Here is a 24,769-nt window from a genome sequence, read left to right on the forward strand (position 1 = left end):
ATTCTGCATTTGTCTATCTTGGGAGTAGTTTATATAGTTGATCTTGTATTTATTTATTCATTAAATAAATGTATTTTTTTCCTCTTTGTGTTTTGCTACCAGGAATAAAAGAAATGTCTGAAGGTATTGCCCATAATCATTGTCCCAGCTGAAAATACGAACCATAGTTCCATTTCCCCCATTGAGCTATTGAATTCATTTCTCAGTCACTTGCAGCTCTTACATGCCAAACTGTATGCCGTGCATGAAATTGTCCTTTGCTGTATTGTAGATATTTCCCCCACTGAAGAGCTGGATTGATTTGAATGAGTTCTGGTGTGATGTTTCACTTTTCCTTCCTCTAAAGACATTAGAAGGGGAGGAGAGGGACCACTCCTATATATACAGTATGAATGGGAGATATCATTAAGAAAAAAATAAATACAATGGCCCACCTTACAATTAAAATATGATAGAGGCACCAAAGCACTCCAAAGGCAGCTATGGGAATGGAAGTTCTGCTAATCGCCTGTTTGTTTATATACATGAGCGTTAGCTAGGCCAGCCTTGAGCTAAAGAAGCATGATGTGAGCTAAAGAAGCACAGTTTATAATTTTTTTTTTTTCGTATTTTACCCATGATTTGAAATAAGTTATTGGAACTTAATCTTGACCAGCAGTTTTGGCTCAGTTTCTGGTTTTGTTTCCCCATTTAAGTTGATAGGTGCTGTATAGAGGGTTGCCAGCCGTCTCGTATTATACAGAATTGTCCGTTATAATTGTCCCGTATTTTTGCATATCACACCCAAACTGCTGAGGATGTTTCACAAACCAAAAGAAATGGACCTGAAACACACCCCATTTGCTTGAGTTGTGTGAGATATTGGCTGTTAAACGTTACAATTAATGCACGTTTTCTGTCATGTTTTCTATCAGAAGCAGGAGAATTTTGTCTAACATATAGCATTCAGGTGCATGATGATTGTTTCTCAGCATTGTGATTACAAAACACCAGTAAACTCACCTATTCATGACATTACATTGCACGTGTCAGTGCTCGTTCTGGAAGAGAGACTCAATAAAGGTGAGAAAAAAATGCATAATTTTTAGATCAAAAGTACAGTAGAGGTTTATATAAAATGTTTAACGTGATTTTCTTGCATTTCCCTTGTGATAAACACTTAATGCCAAAACAACGACACTGTAGTCCAAGAAGAAATGCACTGTTTTCTTGTTAAGTGTTTTCTTACCCATAAAAATCCAACATTAAGACTTGAACTAAGACAGTGGCCCTGAAAATTTCAGTGATAGATAGGCCTACTATTTTTAACACAATAGTCATATACTGTCTACAAACTGATGAGCCCAATTTCAAATGGAAAGCTGGTTTATTGAGCTTTAAAAACAGAAAAGGCTCAAAGCTTAATTATGGTGAAGAAAACGCTTGACAGAAAAATATTGTCTTTATTGATTGCAGCTTCATTCTTTTGGAAAATAGTAATGTTTATCAAAAGTGAAAATAGATATGTTTTTTCCTGGTCATTGTATTAAAGCAGTTTTCATTTTATTTAGATTAAGGATCGTTCACACCAAACACGTTTTTGCGTCTGTCCAAGCTGTTTTTCAATTGTTTTCCTTTGTAAACAAGCTCTAGGTGGACCTCTTTAACCATTGCACAGCATCTCACACAGGAGCCCTGCTGGAAAAAAAAGTCCCATATTTTGAGCCAGAATGTCCTGTCTTTGGCTGGTAGAAAATTAGCAACCCTGTTTGTACTTGTATGACTGAAAATAGCTGCTCAGTGGCATTACCAATATGGCTGCTGAGTGAACTTGCTTTCGTTAAAGGGACTTTACTTCCTTTATTTGAAAGAACATTTTTATATTTATTTTTTTAATAAGATTGTCTTAATCACTGACTAGCTGTATTAGTCATAAGAGATGTCTAGTGATTTATTACACGATAATCCACTTACATTATGTGAATTTGCTGTAACTGTGATCCACATTCAAAAAGGATTTAGTTGCATTTCTGAGTGAGTCATGCCTTGTAAAGTCACCGGTATCTGTTTGCCAGATGTTGGCCATTCCACGTGAGATATTCATTGTGACTTTTGTGACCTTCGTACTGTTTTGTGTTTTTGTGTGCGGACTTATCAGGAGGCCTGTGCTGTATTGCTTGAGAACAGTTTGCACTACATCCAAGCCAAGTTCCTTTGCAACTCGCCACCAGATCCTGCTAGAGACTATACTGGTGCCCACTTCTCTCCAGCTTGTTCCCCGGCCTCCTCTACACACTCCAGCCCTTTCCTTGTGCACCGACTTGGACTGGTGATCGACGGCCGCACCCTGGCTTACGCACTGGACAAGAATTTGGAGGACAAGTTCCTGGCCGTGGCTAGAAGCTGCAGGTCCGTGCTGTGTTGTCGCTCAACGCCCCTGCAGAAGAGCATGGTGGTGAAATTAGTGCGTAACAAGCTTAAGGTCATGACCTTGGCAATAGGTAAGTTCAGGATGAAAATGTTAATACACTTATCCAGTGTTTGTCATACATGCTTAATCTTAAAGTCGGCATGAAACGGAGGTTGCGACCGACTTTACTCCGTAATGAGGCGTATTTCCGAGTGAAACGGCTTATCAGACAAGAAAAAAAATTTAGGGCGGGGAGTTTATCCATCGGTTGTTGATTGAATTGTGAAAAGTGGGCGTTGCATAGAGGAATGGAGGCAGATCTGAATGCGAGTTTGCAGTCAACACAAACACAAACCCCTTCCACCGTGCTGCTCGAGCCAGAGCCGGTTATCGTGAAATTTTGTCCATTTTTATTTCATGCTGACTTTAAGGGGAAAGTTCACGCAAAAATGAAAATTCTATCGTTATTCACCCTCATGTTGTTCCAAACCTGTATGACACAGGCAGAATCTCAGTTCACTTTCATTGTATGGAAGAAAGATGCAATGAAAGTGAATGGTGACTGAGGCTTACATTCTTCCTAACATTCTTCCTATCTCCTTTTGTGTTTAACTTTTGTGTTCATATGCGTTTAGAACAACATGAAATTAAAGGACAATGCTAACATAATAACAAAAATAAAAAGCATTTATTCTTCACACCTGCATACTTAGAGAATGTACTTCACAACCAATCTCCTTAGACTAACATTTTCAGTAGATTTAGGCAAATCAAAGAAACAAATCCATACAGCCATGTTCCAACATCTATTGAAAACGCCTTCCCAGAAGAATGAAAGCTTTTATGACCACAAAAGGATGCCCATAGTTTTGAAATGTGGGATATCCAAATGCTTTTGGCCATGTATTGTAAGCAGCATATTTTGTTCTTGTCTTTTTCCAAAAACGGAGAAGAGAAAGTCTTCAAGGTCCACTCTTCATCTAATGGGCCCTTAATGGCTGTAAACCTCACATAACTGCAAACTTAAGACAATACACATAAATAAACATCAGTGTGTTCCACAGTAATTATGCTAGTGGCTTGAGCAATGAATGATTTTGCCTTTATAAAAAGCAGAAAATAGGCTGCATAGATGTTTCTTTTTTTGTCTCATACTTTTATGCTTGGCAAGTCGAATTCAGAGATTAATTGTCCCCAGAGTTGCCAAGTAAATGTTTCAGTAGTGACTGGACAGCACGTGTCTGTCCTTTGCCCAACGCAGAATGCCACATTTACAAGCCTACACAGCACTCTTGCTAATTATCCAGATGGCTTTAAGGAGGGAGAGAGAGAGATGCAAGGTGCATCAGGACTAAACCACCTGCCTTTTGGAAAGAGCAAATAGGAAGAGTAGGTTACCTCAGATCACCCCCCTCCCCTTTTTCCCTTAATAAATATTTTGTCATTCATTTCTGGCTTAGGGAATGTTAGATGCAGATCTTTTTTTAATGTTAAAAACTATTATTTTCATTTTGGAAGGAACGAGGGGAGAGAATGCTCAGTACAACCCTCTGCGGTGCTGTAAAAATAATTTTGGGTCCTGCCACAAAATTGACAGACTTCATTACAAAATGAATCAGGGCCTTGTCTTCCTAAATGCATGGCTTTAATGAATGGACATTTAGGGTGTACACGGGGAGAAACATTCACAGCAGATGTTATCAGTTCTCATGCAAAGCATATTTTCTTTGTTGTTGTACTTAAACAAAAAATAAATAAATAAATAAAAAAGTGGTCTTGTTGAATTTGGCTGTCGTGTTTGTTTGGAAAAAGGCAGCGGACAGTCTCAGCTGGTTATTAATTTTCAGTATGCTTCAAAGCCTAATAGATTATTAGCTCAAAAGTCGGGCTTTGATGATAGCTCGGGGTTAAGTTAGCATTGTGCCCTATGCCTCAGGCAACAGACAATGATTTTAAAAACAACCTCAAGGCAGTTTTAAAGGTCCAAGCCAAACATCTTTAAACAATGTTTGTGTGTTAACTGAGGAACATTCTGCCTCTTCCTATACAGAAGTGTAACTTACACTCAAAAAAAGAACTCTGACTGAACTTGGTTTAGTTATGGACAGTTGGTCCACGTGATTGAAAGGAAATTTCTTAAATTACCATATTATTTTAATTAAATACTTCAAGTAGAGGGAACCAAACTGAATCAAATAAACCCAACACAATTATACATTTCAAAATAAAACTATTTTAGTGATATGCTAGCTAGTGTCAGTAATACATTCTGGTGGGAAGCACTACTGAGTGCAATTGCTCAATGTATAAAGCAATATGTAGAGTACTCAAAATGTATTGGTCCTCAAACTCTTCACCGTGATGGTAACCCCCAAAACTACAATATTCTTCTGAATCTCAACATTATATTCATCTTGCACAAAGACATATAAAATACCACTTCATTTTAACATTTACTTTCCCTGTCGAGTCCCATGCAAAGCATTCTGGGAACTAGAAATCCTCTGCCCTGTTTCAGTAAACCAAACAAAAAATATAAATTGTCACAACACAAATGGATTAAGTAAAGCAGATAAGACACTGTTTTTAATTGAATCAACTAAGTTAATGCAAGTTCCCTTGGTTACATGATTTTTTTGAGTAATATGAACATAGGAGGGTTAAGTAAACCTAAACCTAACCATATAGTCAAACCCCCTACCAAGACCCTGAACCTGCCCATGGTTTTAAAAGGAAAATAAATTTTTTATACCACAGAAGAAAGAAAACATTGGGTTTTAAAGGAGATAATGGAAGCGTATTACAGGTTATTGACATACGTCAGTCATTTGTATAGCATAAATATGGAATGAGTTACCAAATTTGTTCACAAATGTATCCTTTCTTAAAATAAAGTGTTGGACAGGAGGCTAGCAATACTTTTATGCCTGTATTGTATTGATTGGAAATTCTGTTTGTTGATTGGTTGGTCTCTATGGGAATAAAAGTCATACCTTTTTGTACAATATTTAACGATTTCGCCATCTCGTACGAATAATTTCCAATGTTGTCATGAGATTATTTTGGGATTGTGCTTCATTTAGTTTAAGTAGTTTTCAGTTCAAGGTTGTGTTCTTTTAAACTTAAATGAGATAGAACAGGATCATGCAAACAATAGAGTTTCATCTATGTTTAATCTTCAGCCAAGTGGTCAATATGTTACATATAGATCCTCTTTTCGTCAAATGTCTTTTCGCTATTCATATTCACAGGTCAGAGTTCACCAAACTTAAACTTGAGTATGAAACAAAATACAAACATTCTACTCATATTCTTGTGGACCCATTCCCCAACATCATATGCGAAATTAATGGAAGTGAATAGAACACAAGTTTGAAATCAAAATTGACCCCATTAAGTTTTCTTAATACATGTTCCTGGTCTTATTGTAAATGATTCATTGGTGCACATTATTGCCAAAGAAAAAAAAGTGTTTGTCTTCCCCATGCACCCCCTTTAAAAAAAAACTTTGCTTTTCAGCTGATATCACCAATCCCTCTTATTTTTCAACCCCTCCAACAACCTGTCATATACAGACTGCTTTTCACAACCCATTCAATTCCCAATTGATAAAATCTAGTCCAGCACAATATTTTTTTCTTGTTGAACACATTTCAGATAAGTAACACAAACACAGTTTCATATTGACCTTAATACTTGAATTTGACTGTAGTAAGCATTTTTTAAACTGTAATTTGTCTTGCATGGAATGTAGGCTTGGTGTTTTAAAGGTGAAATTGATGTAAGGTAATGTCACCCTGTTAATGCACTGTCCTCTTCCAGTTGAGTTCAGAGACCAGTTAGATTCTGATCTCCTTTTTAACGTTTAATTTATGTTGTTTATTTCTGCCAGCAGAGCACTTTGCTGCTGATGCAGTGTTCGCATTAATGCGGGCTGACATTGTGCAATATGAATGGGAAGTGATAACTCCCCTACTTCTATCTCTGTCTTTGTCTCTGTCCCTCGCTCCTGCTTTTCTCATTTATTTTAGGTGATGGGGCTAATGATGTCAGTATGATCCAAGTGGCTGATGTAGGGGTTGGGATCTCTGGACAGGAGGGCATGCAGGTAAGAAGAACTGGAAAAGATCAGAGGAAGTTATGCCAAAGGAGATGTTTGAAAAAGGCCATGGAACAGTGAAAAAATAAAATATAATTTATATAAAAACACTCAAATGTGTATCTTTGAACAACCAGTCAGTTATAATAAGTTTATGAGCTTTTAAAGAAATTTTCCGGGTTCAATACAAGTTAAACTGAATCAGCCGCTTTTGTGGCATAATGTTGGTTACCACAAAAAAATTATTTTGACTTTTCCCTCCTTTAAAAAAAAAAAAAAAAAGAAAAAGCAAAGATTGATGTAACAGTGAGGCACTGACAATGGAAGTGAATAGGGCCAGTTTTTGGAGGGTATAAAGTCAGAAATGTAAAGCTTATAAATTTACAAAAGCACACATTAATTCTTCTGTTAAAACTTGTGTATTATTTGAGCTGTAAAGTTGTTAAATTGTCATCTTTTAAGTCGTTTTAGGGTTTACAGCATTACAGCAACACAGTTGTTAAAATGGATATAACTTTACACAGAAAAGGTTAGTAAGCAATTTTATCACACTATATGTTAACATATAGGGTACAATGGGGCTAAAGGCCCCGCAGGGCTAAAGGCTCCATTGATTTTATTTGATCCCAAAACACTAAATAGCAACAAAAACTACTTTTTTGTACTTTCCTAAACATCTGTTTGTCACTTTGCACAGCAAAATTTTCTTGATCCGTGAGATATGTGTGTGTACTGTCTAAAGGTTGATTTTGAGGCAATTTGATCTCATTTTTAATATTTTTGTAATGTTGCAAATTTATGTAGCTAATGAAAATCCCTGAAATTAACAAGTTTCTTTTGAGACAAAACATTTATTTATAATTTTCAGTTTTGTGTAAGATCATTAAAATCAAACATTTTTCAATAACTGTCCAATAAGTGAAAGGATAGCATTTGGGGTAAAAAGCCCCCCTGTTGCAGGGGCTAAAGGCCCCTATAAAACACATTGAGTGGGGGGAAAAGATTTGTTATGAAAAATGTTCAAAGTGGGCTCACATTGACTGATCCAATTAGAATAGAGATTAGAATACTTGCCAAATGTGATTGAAATTAACAGGAAATGGTTTACTTTTTATTTTTTGTTTATTTTTTATTTTTTTGGAAGTGGTTATTCTGAGTAAGCATCATCTTAATTTATTTCTAAAAAAAAGCATCTTGGTGTCCCAAAATTGTTTGCATTAGATGACCAATTTTGCACTATAACTATTGCCCCTTTATCTACACAATATCTTTTTAAACCCCCTAGGGGCCGTTTACCCCAAGTGAGGGAGCCTTTTACCCCAAGTGTGGGGTAAAAGGCTCCCTCACCACCTTTTTTTTAAAAACTTTTAATCAAAACAACCTTCCGTTATTATTTCTTTTCATATAAGAAATAATATATATATATAGAGAGAGAGAGAGAGAGATAGATATATAATTTCTTTTTTTTTTTTTACCTTGATACATTTTGTGACCAGAAAAATAGCAACATTTTCTTAAGGGGTGCCTTTAGCCCCATTGTACCCTATATTGTTTATGTCTTGTGGCTATACTTTTATAACACTGAGTATTTTATCATTTATGGATTGTCCCCATTTACTTTCATTGTAAGTGCCCTACTTACCCAGACTTACCTGTTGTTTTTTTTGTTTTTTGTTTTTTTTGTGGTAATCAACATTATGCCACAAATTCTGTCAACTGAGCTTAACTTGTGCTGAACCCGGAATATTCCTTTAATGCACAAAACAGTTCTTGATTCATTTGGAGTCGGACATGACTGAAAGTAATTATTTGCAGTTCAGTAAACGTTTTGAAGTATTTTCATGAGTTCATTCAGTGAAGGATTTGTCAGATTGATTCAAACGAAATTTTATGAGCTAAAATAAATCACTCAAAGAGTCTTGAATCCAGAATTTGAATGCAGCCAGCGAAAGAAAGATGTGTTTTCGTGGCATTATTTTACATACTCTGTCTTTTTTTAATCTCATTACATAAAATTCAGACTGCATACTCGCAACTCGGGTAAAATGTGGTTGTTGTTGTTTTTTTGAAGTTTTTATATATATATATATATATATATATATATATATAGATAGATAGATAGATAGATATAGATAGATATATATCTATATATATATAGATATATAGATATATAGATATAGATATTTTTTGGGTTGCATTGTAGATTCAGCAAATAAATAGCAGTACTGGAATACACTGCCATATAATTATACTCTTGTTAATTCCCAGTGCATGAACAATATTGCAATGTGGGCACTCTTTAAACACCCTGCTTTAAGTCCCAAGTAAAAGAGGAATGAACATTGCAAAGCAGGAATGTACATTTAATGTGCCAAGAGACTGGATATGCATAATTCATGTTTTATGAAGTTTGTTGGCCAAGATCCGGAGTTGCTCCGTACTCAGTTGATAAATGATACCTTACACAACCTCAACATTAAATTGACCCATGCCTTTCTTAATGGCAGTTAACCTCGATGCACTCTATGCAATGAAAGCAGCTGGGCTGTGTCTGGGTAATACTCAGCAGATGCCTGCTTCAACGGTTAATTTATGAAGTGCCTTCCACTTGTTCGTCTCTCGGAACAGCCTCTAGAAATGGTCAATGTCCCATTTTGGTTTCTCAAAAATGTTACTTTCTGCCCCCAAAACACTCACCCAACCCCCTTCGCCTTGTTCTCAGTGGCAAGCCAACAGAACATGCATCCTGATGTGGTGAGAAGAATGACAGGAACTGCCACGAGCTCATCTGTTTGATGCTCTGTCTCATGCATCATACAAATAAATTAATTCATTAAAAGATCTGGACGTAATGAGGCTCCACTCTTTGCTGCGATCTGAAGTGCTCCTCCTTATCTAAGATCTCTTTGAGGTCAACAGTCAGACTTAAGGAAGGAAGGAATAGTTAACCCAAAATTAAAATTCTGTCATCATTTACTCACCCTCACAGATGACTTTATTCAGTGGGACACAAAAGGAGATATTAAGCAAAAAGACAGCCTCGGTCACCATTCACTTTCATTGTATGGAAAAAAAGATGCAATCAAAGTGAAAGGTGACATTCTGTTAAACATCTCCTTTTGTGTTCCACGGAAGAAAGTAAGTTATATGGGTTTGGAACAATATGACTGTGTTTACTTTTTTACTCACATCTGACACAGATCGGGTATTGTTGCACATGTGTAAACGGAAAAAATCTGCACGAGATCAGAATTTTTCACATCTGATCTGAGCCCCTTCCAAATGTGGTTTTAAATCCAGATACATATCTGATACCTGGACATCTGACCTACATCTAACACGCTTATCCGATTCCCATTGGCTTTTCTTAACTGCTTGTCCTTATGAAGCAGACGTGCCTGTAATTGTCAGTCATGTCAGTAATTTTCCGGGACGTTTTCCAGACTGCGTGTTCCTGCGCAAGTTAGAATTTCAGCGTGATTATTACCTACTATAAGACGGCCTGTAAAAATCACCATTTGTAATATTAATCCAGTGTGAACTGGCATGTTAATAAAAAGCCCGTAGATGCACTTTCCAACACTTCGAATCGATCAGCAGTGGAATCATTTGCGTTTGAGCGAGAGATTATTGTTAACACAGATATTAGATATGAGTCACTCTTCAGTGAATGTAAACAAAAAATCGGATACAGTCAAAAGATCGGATCTGTGCATTAAGCCTTGCAGTGTAAATGCAGCCTATGAGGACAAGTATAGGACCTTGAACTTGGCCTATCCCCTTAACAACTCATGACTAATACGAATCTGTTTAAGACTCAAAAACAAAAAACCTAAATGAATGAATGAATTTAAATTTCCATCCTTATTCGAAACCAATACCAGTGAATTTTCATGATTCAATACCACAGCAAAAACTTATATGCTATTTAACACAGTCTTTTATTTAATAAAATAAAAATGAAATCATACAAGAAATATTACAAAATTAAATAGAAACAGTGGCATGTTGCTTTAAATACTTTTAAATTGCTAGTAGTTATTTAAGACACATAATAGAAAAAATTAAAACAATAAAACAAACTTATAAATTAAGTAAACACTGCTTTTTTTCAGGCATCTAACAGCAGTATCAAGTAAACATTCAAAATTGAAAAAAGTAATCAAATGTAAAATAAAACTACTTAAATTAAGGCATAACTGTCTTTGTTTACATTAATACCTCGCATTTTGACTAAGAAGTGCTTCCATCCTGTGGACGGAGGATAAATTAGTATCGATTTTGTACTGAAAGGAATATTCCAGGTTCAAAACAAGCGAACCTCAATCAAAAGCATTAGGTTTTTTTGGGGGGTTTTTTTGCGGGGGGGGTTATTTTCTCCCCTTTTTCTCCCCAATTAGGAATGCCCAATTCCCAATGCGCTCTAGGTCCTCGTGGTGGCGTAGTGACTCACCTCAATCCGGGTGACGGAGGACGAATCTCATTTGCCTCCGCATCTGAGACCATCAATCCATGCATCTTATTACGTGGCTTGTTGAGCACGTTACCACGGAGACGTAGTGCATGTGGAGGCCCATGCTATTCTCCACAGCATCCACACACAACTTGCCACATGCCCCACCGAAAGCGAGAACCACATTATAGTGACCACGAGGAGGTTAACCCAACGTGACTCTTCCCACCCTAGCAACCGGGCCAATTGGTTGCTTAGGAAGAAACTAATTGATGGTCAACAGCTCCAGCCTGTTGCACTCGCATACCCATATTATTAAAGAGCGGTTGTATTGAGTAAGGCAGGACACTCAGACCAAAGACAATACAATGCAGCTATTAGTACCAAAGAGACGCAGGGAAACACTCTTCCAGGCGGCTCACTATAACCCAATGGCTGGTCACTTACGTCACGGAAAAATTTGGAACCGTATAATGGGCCGATATTTTTTTTTTTTTTTTTTTTTTGGCCGGGCGTTCACAGCGAAGTAGGCAAATGGTGTGTGGCGTGCCGTGAATGCCAGTTGGTGAATCCACCGGCCACCCCAAAAGCGCCATTGTGCCCTCTGCCGTTGATCGAGGTCCCCTTCGAGAGAATTGGCATGGACCTCATCAGGCCATTAGAGCAGACTGCACGCGGCCATCACTTTGTATTAGTTCTGTTGGACTATGCAATGCGATATCCAGAAGCAGTGCCTTCACGCAACATCTCATCATGTAGTGTTGCGGAGGCACTCTTCAGAATTATCTCCTGAGTGGGGATTCCAAAGGAAATCCTCACTGACCAAGGCACAACATTCATGTCAAGTACACTACACGAACTGTATGAATTATTAGGCATTAAATCAATTCGCACACCGACGGGTTGGTCGAACGATTTAATAAGACTTTGAAAAACATGATTCGTAAGTTCGTACACAAAGATGTTAAAAATCCCGCAAAAGGTCCTGCAAGCCTCCACAGGGTTTTCCCCATTTGAGCTACTGTATGGGCGACAGCCGCGCGGCACGCTTGACGTCATATGGGAAGCTTGGGAGGAAGGACCTTTGAATAGCAAAAACCAAATCCAATATGTTCTTGACCTTAGAGCAAAACTCCACACTTTGTGCCAGGTAACACAGGAGAATTTACTCCAAGCGCAAGAACGTCAACGCCGATTGTACGACAGGGGCACTTGACTACGGGAATTCGCACAGGGAGATAAAGTGCTTGTATTGCTGCCCACTTCGAGCTCCAAATAACTCGCCAAGTGGCAAGGACCCTTTGAGGTCACACGACGAGTCGGAGATCTCGATTATGAGGGTAGGCGAACGGATAGGAGTGGGGCACGTCAAATCTACCACCTCAACCTCCTCAAACCATGGAGGGAGGCAGTGCCTGTAGCCTTGGTGACAGTAGTTCCGGAGAGGGCGGAGCTCGGGCCGAAGGTACAGTTGTGCTCAAAAGTTTGCATACCCTCAGAGAATTGGTAATATATGTACCATTTTTAAAGAAAGCATGAGTGAGCAGGCAAAACACATTTCTTTTATTTCTTATGGGATTCATATTCAACTGTAGGTTATAACAGAATGGCACAATCATAAAACAAAACATGGCAACAAAGAAAAAATGTAATGACCCCATTCAAAAGTCTGCATACCTTTAGTTCTTAATACTGTGTATTGCCCCCTTTAGCATCAATGACAGCATGCAGTCTTTTGTAATAGTTGTCTGTCAGGCCCCAAATTCTTGCAGGTGGTATAGCTGCCCATTTGTCTTGGCAAAATGCCTCCAGGTCATGCAAAGTCTTTGGGGAGATCTCAAACATGCAGTTCATGCAAGACGACCAGAGTGGCTCGATGATATTAAGGTCAGGAGACAGTGATGGCCACTCCAGAACCTTCACCTTTTTCTGCTGTAACCACTGGAGGGTCAACTTGGCCTTGTGCTTAGGGTCATTGTCGTGCTGGAAAGTCCAAGAGCATCCCATGCGCAGCTTTCGTGCAGAAGAATGCAAATTGTCTGCCAGTATTTTCTGATAACATGCTGCATTCATCTTGCCATCAATTTTCACAAGATTCCCCGTGCCTTTAGAGCTCACACACCCCCAAAACATCAGTGAGCCACCACCATGCTTTACAGTGGGGATGGTATTCTTTTCACTATAGGCCTTGTTGACCCCTCTCCAAGCATAGCGCTTATGGTAAAAGCTCTATTTTGGTCTCGTCATTCCAAATTACAGTGTGCCAGAAGCTGTGAGGCGTGTCAAGATTTTTTTGTGGCATTGGCTTATTTCTGGCAACTCGACCATGCAGCTCATTTTTGTTCAAGTATTGTCGTATTGTGTTCCTTGAAACAACCACACCGTCTTTTTCCAGAGCAACCTGTATTTCTCCTGAGGTTACCTGTGGGTTTTCTTTGTATCCCAAACAATTCTTCTGGCAGTTGTGGCTGAAATCTTTCTTGGTCTACCTGACCTTGGCTTGGTATCAAGAGATCCCCAAATTTTCCACTTCTTAATAAGTGATTGAACAGTACTGACTGGCATTTTCAAGGCTTTGGATATCTTTTTATATCCTTTTCCATCTATATAAAGTTCCATTACCTTGTTACGCAGGTCTTTTGACAGTTCTTTTCTGCTCCCCATGGCTCAGTATCTAGCCTGCTCAGTGCATCCACGTGAGAGCTAAAAAACTCATTGACTATTTATACACAGACACTAATTGCAATTTTAAAAGCCACAGGTGTGGGAAATTAACCTTAATTGCCATTTAAACCTGTGTGTGTCACCTTGTGTGTCTGTAACAAGGCCAAACATTCAAGGGTATGTAAACTTTTGATCAGGGCCATTTGGGTGATTTCTGTTATTATTATGATTTTAAAAAGGAGCCAAACAACTATGTGATAATAAAAGGCTTCATATGATCACTATCCTTAAATAAAAGACAGTTTTTTGTTTTTGCATGATCAGTCATATTTTCAAAATCAATGCCAAAATTTCACAATTTCTGCCAGGGTATGCAAACTTTTGAGCACAACTGTATTTCCCAAACCAGATTCATTCCCCCTGGTCCCTTGTGGAGACCACCTTTCACTGTCGCAGCTTACAGACATTGCCCAGTTGCAAGCGGAGTTCGCTGACATGTTTTCACCCCTTCCCGTTCGCACGAACCTCACAGAGCACCATATCGAGACCATCCTATCGTCTTCCTGAGCACTAAAAAAAGATTGTTCAGGAAGAATTGGAGGCAATGCTTGAAATGGGCATAATACAAGAGTCACACAGCGATTGGGCCAGCCTGGTAGTTCTGGTAACGAAGAACGACGGCTCGGTCCAGTTCTGTGTTGATTACCGGAAAGTGAACGCGGTGTCCAAATTTAATGCTTATCCAGTGCCGTAAATTGATGAGTTATTAGATCTGTTAGGAGCGGCTCAATTTTACTCAACACTGGACTTCACAAAGGGTTATTGGCAGATCCCTTTAACTCCAATATCCTGAGAAAAAAACGACTTTTTCCACTCCGTTCGGATTACACCAATTCATGACGCTTCCGTTCGGTTTGTTCGGAGCCCCGGCCACATTTCAGCGCCTTATGGACAAGATCCTCAGACTGCACACAGCATATGCCGCCGCATATCTGGACGATATTATCATTTATAGTAATGACTGGCAGCGGCATATGCAACATCTGAGGGCTATCCTGAGAGCGCTGCGGCAGACGGGACTCATGGCCAACCCGAAGAAGTGCGCAGTTGGACAGGTGGAAGTTCGGTATCTGGGGTTCCACTTGGGTCACGGGCAGGTGCGTCCACAGGTTAATAAAAACACAGCGATCGCAGCTTGCCCGATGCCCAAGTCCAAAAAGGAGGTACGGCAGTTTTTGGGGCTTGCTGGCTACTACCAAAGGTTTTTGCCTAGTTATTCTGACGTCACCAGCCCGCTGACTGATCTTACTAAAAAGGTGGCTCCCGATCCAGTCCATTGGACAGTGTCATGCCGACAGGCTTTCCTTAAGGTAAAGTCCGCACTTTGTGGGGGGCCGCTGTTACATGCACCTGACTTCTCTCTCCCTTTTATTCTGCAGACGGATGCAGCTGACAAGGGGCTGGGGGTGGTGCTTTCACAGGAGGTGGGAGGGGAGGAACAGCCGGTACTGTTTATTAGTTGCAAGCTCTCCTTCAGGGAGACAAAGTACAATACCTTCGAGAAGGAGTGTCTTGCGATTTAAGTGAGCTGTTCTTACCCTCTGCTACTACCTTCTGGGGTGGGCCTTCACCCTCTGTTCCGATCACGCTCCTCTCCAGTGGCTCCAATGCATGAAGGATACTAACGCGCAGATCACTCGTTGGTATCTGGCTCTTCAGACCTTTAAGTTCGAGATGATCCACAGACCGGGGGCACAGATGGTTGTGGCTGACTTTCTCTCCAGAAATGGGGGGGGCGGGTAGGCAGGCCGGATGTTGAGTCGGTGGTGGGGGTATGTGGCATGGGGGGGCGTGGTCATGTGTCTGTCTGCGGGAGAGGGAAAGCGGTAAGGCTCGTCACCTGGGCTGTAATGACTCTAACACCTGTCTCTCATAATAGTGATGGCAGAGGGAGACCTGATAAGGCTCGCCAGAGCGTCAGAAGAGAGAGAGAGAGACAGACCAGAGTCTACGTGTCTTTTAACAGAAAACTAGTGTTTTTGGATTTAAGCTGAAAAGCATACTTTTTGTTTAATTAAATAAAGACTGACCTTGAACCTGTTTCATTGTCTCCTGACTCCTCCACTTATCACACACACACATTTATTTTCTTTCTTTTAAAAAAGCAAAAATTGGGGTTACAGTGAGGCACTTACAATGGAAGTGAATGTGGACAATTTTTTTAACATTAAAGGTGCACAATAATTTTTTTCAAAAAAGTTTTACTCCTAAACAAATTAATTGTAATTTTGAAACATATTTGTAAAATCATGACCACTCACATGAGATGAGAACACTATTCATATCTATAACCTAATAAAAGCTGTTTTATTCTACATGGGGGAGGGGCGCCCTCATGGGGGCTGCCATTTTAGAATCATATGACCAGCTGAATACTACTCACTTAATCTCAGTAACCGTCTTGTTATTGGACACTTTCACACTTGTATTAAATTAATCTTGGCTGATTGTGAATAGTGAATTTCTCAAATGTCATCTGTAACTGAAAACTATTGATTTTGAATGATAAGATGACACAAACAAAAAGTTTCAAAGTGCACCTTTAAAATACTCACGTTTTCAAAAGTATAGCACAAGACATAAACAATATGCGTGTTAGCATAAAATTGCGTGTTCGATAAAATTGCATAACCTTTTCTGTGCAAACCTATAGCCAATTTTACAACTTTGTTGCCATGATAATATTAGATCAACCAACCCTAAAATGACTGTAACTATACAGCTCAATACACAAGATTTAACAGAAGAATTAATGTAAGTGATTTTATGAAATTATAAATCTTCACATTTCTGCCTTTTAAACCCTCCAGAAATTGGCCTCATTCACTTCCATTGTAAGTGCCTCACTGTAACCTTGATTTTTGTTTTTTAAAGAAAAGGAGGGACAATTCGAAATTCTTTTTGTGGTAATCAACATTGTGCCACAGATGCTGCCAGTTGAGCATAACTTGTATTGAACCAGGAATATTCCTTGAAATACTGATACTTTTGACATCCCTGGTATTTTCTGAACGTGGTAGTGTAATACCCGATCACACCTGCCTGGAAAGAGCCATTATTTATTTATTTATTTTTTATTTATTTATTTTGCTTTTTTTTTTTTTTTTTTTTTTTTTGCATGCTTTTTTAGTCTTAGATGTTGAGAGAATGGCAGCAAGTGCGGAGAACATGGCTGATGATGGTGTCAGGCCAAATGTAACTGATTAAAACCCCAACCACCATTAGAGGTGACAAAGCCTCATCTGTCTCATTGATAAATGACATGTTAACTGCCTGACACATGCAGCTGTCACAGTATCATAAAGAATAGATTGGTGATGGATGGTGGGGGATCATTTTTACCAGAATCCCTAGCCAGGGAGGTTTTCATAATTCTTTTATGCAAAAATGTCCTCACTTTTTTTTTTTAAACAAGTGTTTTGTCACCAGGATGATTTTAATCTTTTGCCTTATGAATGAATGGGGATGCCATGCCACTGTATTTGTGTGTCTCTTATGATGGATCTTGGGCTTCAAGGCAAAAGTGATCAAAATTCTCTGTAAGACTTTTACCAGTAGCATTTTACCTCAATGTGCCAACATGTTACTGTATTGGGGAGTGTTTGTACTGACAAACAGTTTATTAATGTGTTATTGTCTTAGGCCACATCCACACTAATCCATTTAAGTTTAAAAAATGCATTGATTTTTCTCATTTTCTCCTTTATCAAAGACTTTGGAAAACTCTGCATGATTTGGAAAACTATGATGTTTGGAAACTGAAAATGGAGGAAAAAGGGTGGATGTCACCTTAAACTGATCTTTTTCTCTTTGTTTTCATAGGCGGTCATGGCCAGTGACTTTGCCCTTCCACGGTTTCGATACCTGCAGAAGCTACTCTTGGTTCATGGTCATTGGTGTTACTCTCGTCTAGCCAACATGATCCTCTACTTCTTCTACAAAAACGCTGTGAGATCCTGAAGTTTGCTCATTTCCTGTCTGTAATTAGCATTATTATATAGGATGAAATACATGTTAAAGGGGCTTATTACTCAAGGAGTATATTACAGAGCCAGTGTAACAGATTTGTTACAAGATTTGTGTGTTTTTTCTCTCTCTCTCTCATCCTAGATGTTTGTCGCCCTCATCTTCTGGTATCAGTTCTACTGCGGGTTCTCCGGGTCAGCCATGGTTGATCAGTGGTATCTGATCTTCTTCAACCTGATGTTCTCCGCGTTTCCTCAGCTCATCACCGGCACCTTGGACAAAGATGTGTCAGCAGAAACCTTGCAGGAGCTCCCTCAGCTCTACATGAATGGACAAAACTCAGAGGTGCATTTCTCATCCACTGATTGGACAGAAAAACAATTACACCCTCAATGAAGAGCATAAACAGAATTATAATAGAGACAGATTGGATTATTGCAAGCATAATGTAAATGGTAAATAAGAACTCATGAACAGTGTTTTGTCACATGTATTCACACATGATTTGCCCCCAGTGTGCAGTGTCAGTCCATTTCTCTATAAGCAGATGAAATATATTACCCGTGTCACGGTTGCCACAGTTATTGCTTTGATTGTTTTTGCTGATCCGTTTCGAAATGGGTCTTTTATTCTGTGCCAAGTCTCATGAGGAGGAAAACAGCAAGAGCAAGAGCAAACATTTTATAAAAACCACTAATCATCCACAGAGTGCTGAAATTGTGCAACCTGGGATAATTAAACTGCAGCAGTTGCTTTTGTTTTGTTAACAGTATACCTCAGCGGAGGTGGTCGTCTTTTATTTTGTTATTTTGTGACTCCATTAGCTGAACATCTAATGACATTCTAATAAAAGAAACGCTGATTTCAGTCCCCTGAATTCCTTTTACAGGAATATAAACCCTACATGTTCTGGATGAACATGATTGATGCCTTCTACCAAAGCCTCATCTGTTTCTTCATCCCCTACTTTGTAAGTTTGATTTGATTATTGTGTGTTTGTTGAAAGTTGCATGCAAAATTCATTCAAGACATGCATGACATAATTGCACAAAAATGTCTTGCTTGAGATGAAGGCCATTAAAGGGATAGTTCACCCAAAAATGCCGTATCCCAGATGTGTATGATTCTCTTTCTCAAATATTTTTAGAAAAATATCTCTGTAGGTCTATACAATGCAAGTGAATGGTGATCAGACATTTGTAGCTCCAAAAATCACATAAAGGAAACATAAAAGTAATCCATATGACTCCAGTGGTTAAATCCATATCTTCAGAAGCAATATAATAGGTGTGGGTAAGAAACAGAACAATATTTAAGTTATTTTTTACTCTAAATCTCCACTTAAATTTTCATATGTGAAATTTAAACTAAAAGGGTACCACATGTTACTTTCAGATGTGAAAGTGAAAGACACAGATTTAAACATTGGAGTCATTTGGATCACTTCTATGTTTCCTTTGTGATTTTTGGAGCTACAAAGATCTGATCACCCACCATTCACTTGCATTGTATAGACTACAGAGCTGAGATATTCTTCTAAAAATCTTTGTTTGTGGTCTGCTGAAGAAAGAAAGTCATACACATCTGGGATGGCATGGGGATGAATAAATGATGGGAGAATTTTAATTTTTGGGTGAACTGTCCCTTTAAGCCTTATTGGGACCTCCTAGTAGAGTATTAAAACAGCAAACACCTCTCTATCTTCTGATTCTTAATACAATATCGCTGTAATTTAAGAGATAAGTCCAACACTGTATTCTCTTTTCATGCATTCTCAGGCTTATGCTGACTCTGATGTAGACTTGTTCACTTGGGGCACTCCAGTCACCACTTTGGCCCTTTTCACCATTTTGCTCCACTTGGGCATCGAAACCAAAACCTGGGTGAGTTTTTGCTTCAGTCTTGCTTTGTAAAATATAATTGGTAGGACTGGGTAACACCAACTACCTCATAATATGATTCACATCATAATACACAAGTCACGATTCAATACATTGGTGATTCACATTATTATAATTGGATTGTGTTTGTTAAGCCCAAAGCATACTTCAGTGAACAGTTGAACGCTCACCTCTCAAAGTATACTTCATTTGACTATGCGCACGTACAGGCAGTTGGCGCTTGCATGCTATGACTGTATGAAATACTGGACTCTTTCTCTTCAGGATTTACAGCCATAAAGATGTCTTTATAGTCCTTCAGACTCGAGTTATACATATGCAGGTACCTCCAGACCTCATCTCACATGCGCTCTTAACATGCACATCCACTGTTGTTTCCACTTTCGTCTCCTGATATTTAGTGGCAATTACAACTTGTTCTAGTTAATGATGGCAACGGCTCAACAGTGAGTGTTGCCACCTTGTGGACACAAGCATACGCATACTGGGAGTTCAGAGTACACGCGGTTAGAAAAATCGGGTCGTACGTGTTCAGTTCGAGTCTGACCGAAGTATACTTTGGACTTTACTGCTCAAAACTCTCACCCCACTGTTATTCATTATGAAGCACCATTGTACAGTATATTGTAGTGTTGTGGTCTGTGCAAATGAATATTGAAACTGTAGAGGAAACCTGTGGAATCAGTTTGCATCTTGTGCAGTGCGTCTCATTTTTGTCCAGAACCATTTCTCATAAAGGCCAAAGTATACTTTGGTGTTCCACATGCCACTACGCCTCACAGAAGCTTAAATGTCCTCTCAAGCAATCCCTTTAGGTGTTGCAATATGTATAAGCACAATATGTGTCAGGGTCCCCGTGGATCATTAAAATGTCTTATATTTAGTTTTCCAAAATTTAAGGTAATAAAAAGTGTTAAATAAATGATACAACAGAAGTTTTACATTTTATTTAAAGAGGTCTTAAATTTGGGGGCGGAAAGACAGGAATTGTGATATGACCTAATTTCATGATCAAAAGAATACGATTTAATTAAATACATTTATGCGCTCTGTCATTCAAAGTGAAAACGCGGCACTGTTGTATTTTCTCCAAGCATGCGGGGGCTTGTGAGTGTTTTCAGCTGTTGCAGAGCAGTTCACAATGGTATGTAAACCAATTTTAATGTGATACAGTTGAAGTCAGATGTTTACGTACACCTTAGCCAAATACATTTAAACTCCGTTTTTCACAATTTCTGACATTTAATCATAGAAAACATTCCCTGTCTTAGATCAGTTAGGATCACTATTTTAAGAATGTGAAATGTCAGAATAATAGTGGAGAGAATTATTTATTTCAGCTTTTATTTCTTTCATCACATTCCCAGTGGGTCAAAAGTTTACATACACGTTGTTAGTATTTTATAGTATTGCCTTTAAATTGTAGAACTCGGGTCAAATGTTTAGGGTAGCCTTCCACATGCTTCTCACAATAAGTTGCTGGAATTTTGGCCCATTCCTCAAGACAGAACTGGTGTAACTGAGTGAGGTTTGTAGGCCTCCAGGGCTTTGTGATGGCCACTCCAATACCTTGACTTATGCTTGGGGTCATTGTCCATTTGGAAGACCCATTTGCGACTGAGCTTTAACTTCCTGGCTGATGTCTTGAGATTTTGCTTCAATAAATCCACATAAGTTTCCTTCCTCATGATGCCATCTATTTTGTAAAGTGCACCAGTCCCTCCTGCAGCAAAGCACCCCCACAACACGATGCTGCCACCCCCATGCTTCACGGTTGGGATGGTGTTCTTTGGCTTACAAGCCTCACCCTTTTACCTCCAAACATAACGATGGTCATTATGGCCAAACAGTTCAATTTTTGTTTCATTAGACCAGAGGACAGTTCTCCAAAAAGTAAGATCTTTGTCCACATGTGCACTTGCAAACTGTAGTCTGGCTTTTGTATGGCGGTTTTGGGGCAGTGGTTCTTCCTTGCTAAGCAGCCTTTCAGGTTATGCAGATAAAGGACTCGTTTTACTATGGATGTAGATACTTGTCTACCTGTTTTCTCCAGCATCTTCACAAAGTCCTTTGCTGTTGTGCTGGGATTGATTTGCACTTTTCGCACCAAACTATGTTCATCTCTAGGAGACAGAACTTTAGGCATTTGGAAATTGCTCCCAAGGATGATCCAGGCTTGTGGAGGTCCACAATTTTTTTTTCTGAGGTCTTGGCTGATTTCTTTTGATTTTCCCATGATGTCAAGCAAAGAGGCACTGAGTTTGAAGGTAGGCCTTAAAATACATCCACAGGTACACCTCAAATTCAGTACACCTCCTATCAGAAGCTAAATGGCTAAAGGCTTGACATCATTTTCTAGAATTTTCCAAGCTGCTTAAAGGCACAGTTAACTTTGTGTATGTAAACTTATGACCCACTGGAATTGTGATATTGTCAGTTAAAAGTGAAACAATCTGTCTGTAAACAATTGTTGGAAAAATTACTCGTGTCATGCACAAAGTAGATGTCCTAAATGACTTGCCAAAACTATTGTTTGCTAATATTAAATCTGTGGAGTGGTTAAAAAGTGTATGTAAACTTCTGTCTTCAACTCTATATACATATGTGGGAAAACATGTCTTGAGTATTTTAAACTTGCATATAGCCTACCCTGATTTACTGATAAGCAATGTTAAGGCCGTGTTGAATGTGTTCCCCTGCCTGTTTAAGTAAGAGTCTATGATACATGATTTATTTTGAGATTGTGTTGATTTCTTTTGGTATGGGGATAGGGTATTAATTTTATTTGTTCATGTCTTGAAAAGGGTCTTTAAAAGTCTTACATTTGATTTTAAAAACTCTGCAGCAACCCTGTGTGTACAATCCATCTGACAAAGTTTAGGATTTGGAAATTATGCAGTGCTGTGGCTTTGTGGAAATCAGAAACCCGTCCCTCACACTTTTTTGTATGTGAGAAGAGAAAGCAAGCCTTTCCTTACTCTCTCCAGCTGTGAAAGGACTGTGGCAAGGAAGACCAGGATGATGCTGACACCGCCATCAACATTTACGCAGGGAGTCTCAATGATTGGTTTGAACCGGGACATACTGCGGCATCAGGGGTCATGCATCAGCCTGACAGCCCAAGCAGGCAGCCTCAGTCCAGCCCATTGTGCACATCTCTCTTGGTCACTATGGTGGCGGCTACAATGCCGGCACGCACAAAGATAATAGCTGAATGTGTTGATGCATGTCTGTGCAGTAGTGGCGTACTGCGGACTGCTCTGTTCGCACTGATGTATGTGTGGGTCATTCCTGTTGTGCAATACCTTTTGAACTCTGTAACTTTAAAAAAATAAAAATAAAAAAAAAATAAAAAATAAATATGCTTAATGTAATTTAAGGAAGTACATTTATACAAGGATCTATGAGTCTTTCATAAATATTCTTTGGTCTGTGTATTTTATTGATTATAACTTAATCATTTACACAATGCAAGAAAACTGAAATTCCTGCATAACAGGAATAACCCAGTTCATACCTGCTCCTCCTCTCTTTCTCTCCTCTTTCTTGTGAGATGCTGTTTTAGATTTATGAGGGCGAATTGGATTAGAGCTTTTTCCATTACACTGGTGCTGTAAATTTTCAGCTGACAAGTTTGGGTGTGTGAAAAATGTCCTCCGTAGCCTCACTGTCTTTCCGGATGTGATGATGGCTTCTGGTGTAGAAGAGGCCGTTCTTTACAGTAAATGGCTCAAGTAGAGAGTAAATGTTTCCAATAGTTGGGCTGGCAGGTCCATCGTTCCACATGCTGCCCGGGAAAATGAACACATGCACTTGAGAGAGGGAGGAAAACACGTGTTAGGCCATTTGAGGTGAGAGCAGCGTGGAGACCCACTGGTTTCCCAGCACATTCAACCGTGTTAATTCTTCCCTACTACCATAACCAAATGGAACTTCTGAAAATAACGACTGTTTTCAAACAAGGTTCCCGAAACAGTCCCCCCATCTGCTAATGGTTGGACAAATAGTCACGCCTAAAACTCATGCCAATGTTTGAGCCAATGTAACTAAGTCAGGATGCTCAAACAAAAAGCAAATTTTGGTTCCTTAACGCTTTTCACGTAAATCATCCTACGAAGGCTTTCCTAAAGTTGTCTCTGCAATGTATCAAGAGTATATTAACATTGAAAAATTACACACTTCTTCAGCTGTAATTTTCCATTTTCTGCTTAGTTCATATCTTTGAGATTGCGTCGTCTAATTAAAATCTCAATCATATTTTATCAGTGTTCTTGCGTTTGTGCTCACTAATGAATTATGAAATGTATGAAACAAAAGTTCTCAGTTTGATGCATGGTAAAAAAAAAAATCAATATCAAATCGTCTTATTCATGCAATTTAACAACTTTTGGTCCAACTTTTGTCCAATTCTCTCTACTTTTCCATTATTTCACAGACATGGATGAACTGGGTATCGATTTGCTTCAGTATAGCTCTATTCTTCACTGTGGCTCTGTGCTACAATTCTTCCTGCCCAACCTGCTTCTCTACCTCTAACACTTACTGGACCATGCAGAGGCTGTTGGGAGATTCCATATTCTACCTGCTGTGTGTCGTCACACCTGTAGCCGCACTTCTTCCCAGGTATCTAACCATTATGAGGTCTTGTCACAATTATTTCATCTTATTCTGATCATCTGAGCTAGCCTTTGTCATTATAATCTATTTAAATTACTAAAATTTTGCACTTTAAATTCCACAATCACATTGCCATTCAAATAAGGGAATTTTAAGGCAATACTAGAAATCTGATTTCATCAGGTGGAGCTTTTTGCTGCTAAATCTGAATCACTGTGTAATGCAATTGGAACAAAATAGAGTTATAAAAAAAAAAAAGCTTATTATGTTTACACTGTAACAGTGGAATAAAATAGGCAATTAAATCACAACTATTTGTTTGCCAGTTAATTGCCAGTAAAATGTACACTAATTCTCGTGATAACCCTAACCATATTTCCAATTTAATAAACCTGCTTATCACGCATGTTTTAAAATAGGCAAAGATCTTGTGATTGCTTTTTAAAATGGTAATTTTTACGTGTTGATTTTTTAGGTGAGTGGTCCATGTTTGTACATAAAGTTTCTGGCATCTATAGCAGTCAGTAGTAACAGTGCAGATACCTTTAGTAGGTGGTGCAATACTTGCATCCAGAGCTGTGTTGTTAAATACCTGATGCTTGGTTTGGTGTTTGATGCCA

At 38.8% G+C, this 24,769-nt stretch overlaps 1 protein-coding gene across 1 annotated transcript in view; it reads left to right on the forward strand.

Moving 5' to 3' along the window:
* The window catches only part of LOC127449417 (phospholipid-transporting ATPase VA-like), a 93,743-nt gene that overhangs the window by 64,706 nt on the left and 4,268 nt on the right, over nt 1–24,769 (forward strand). Inside the window, exons 14-20 of the mRNA XM_051712823.1 lie at nt 2,138–2,480; nt 6,421–6,497; nt 17,488–17,613; nt 17,776–17,976; nt 18,521–18,601; nt 19,410–19,514; nt 23,968–24,155. Of these exons, the coding sequence (XP_051568783.1) occupies nt 2,138–2,480; nt 6,421–6,497; nt 17,488–17,613; nt 17,776–17,976; nt 18,521–18,601; nt 19,410–19,514; nt 23,968–24,155 (1,121 nt within the window). The remainder of the gene's footprint in view (nt 1–2,137; nt 2,481–6,420; nt 6,498–17,487; nt 17,614–17,775; nt 17,977–18,520; nt 18,602–19,409; nt 19,515–23,967; nt 24,156–24,769) is intronic.

This window comes from Myxocyprinus asiaticus, chromosome 12 (assembly GCF_019703515.2).
Source record: "Myxocyprinus asiaticus isolate MX2 ecotype Aquarium Trade chromosome 12, UBuf_Myxa_2, whole genome shotgun sequence".
Lineage (NCBI taxonomy): Eukaryota > Metazoa > Chordata > Actinopteri > Cypriniformes > Catostomidae > Myxocyprinus > Myxocyprinus asiaticus.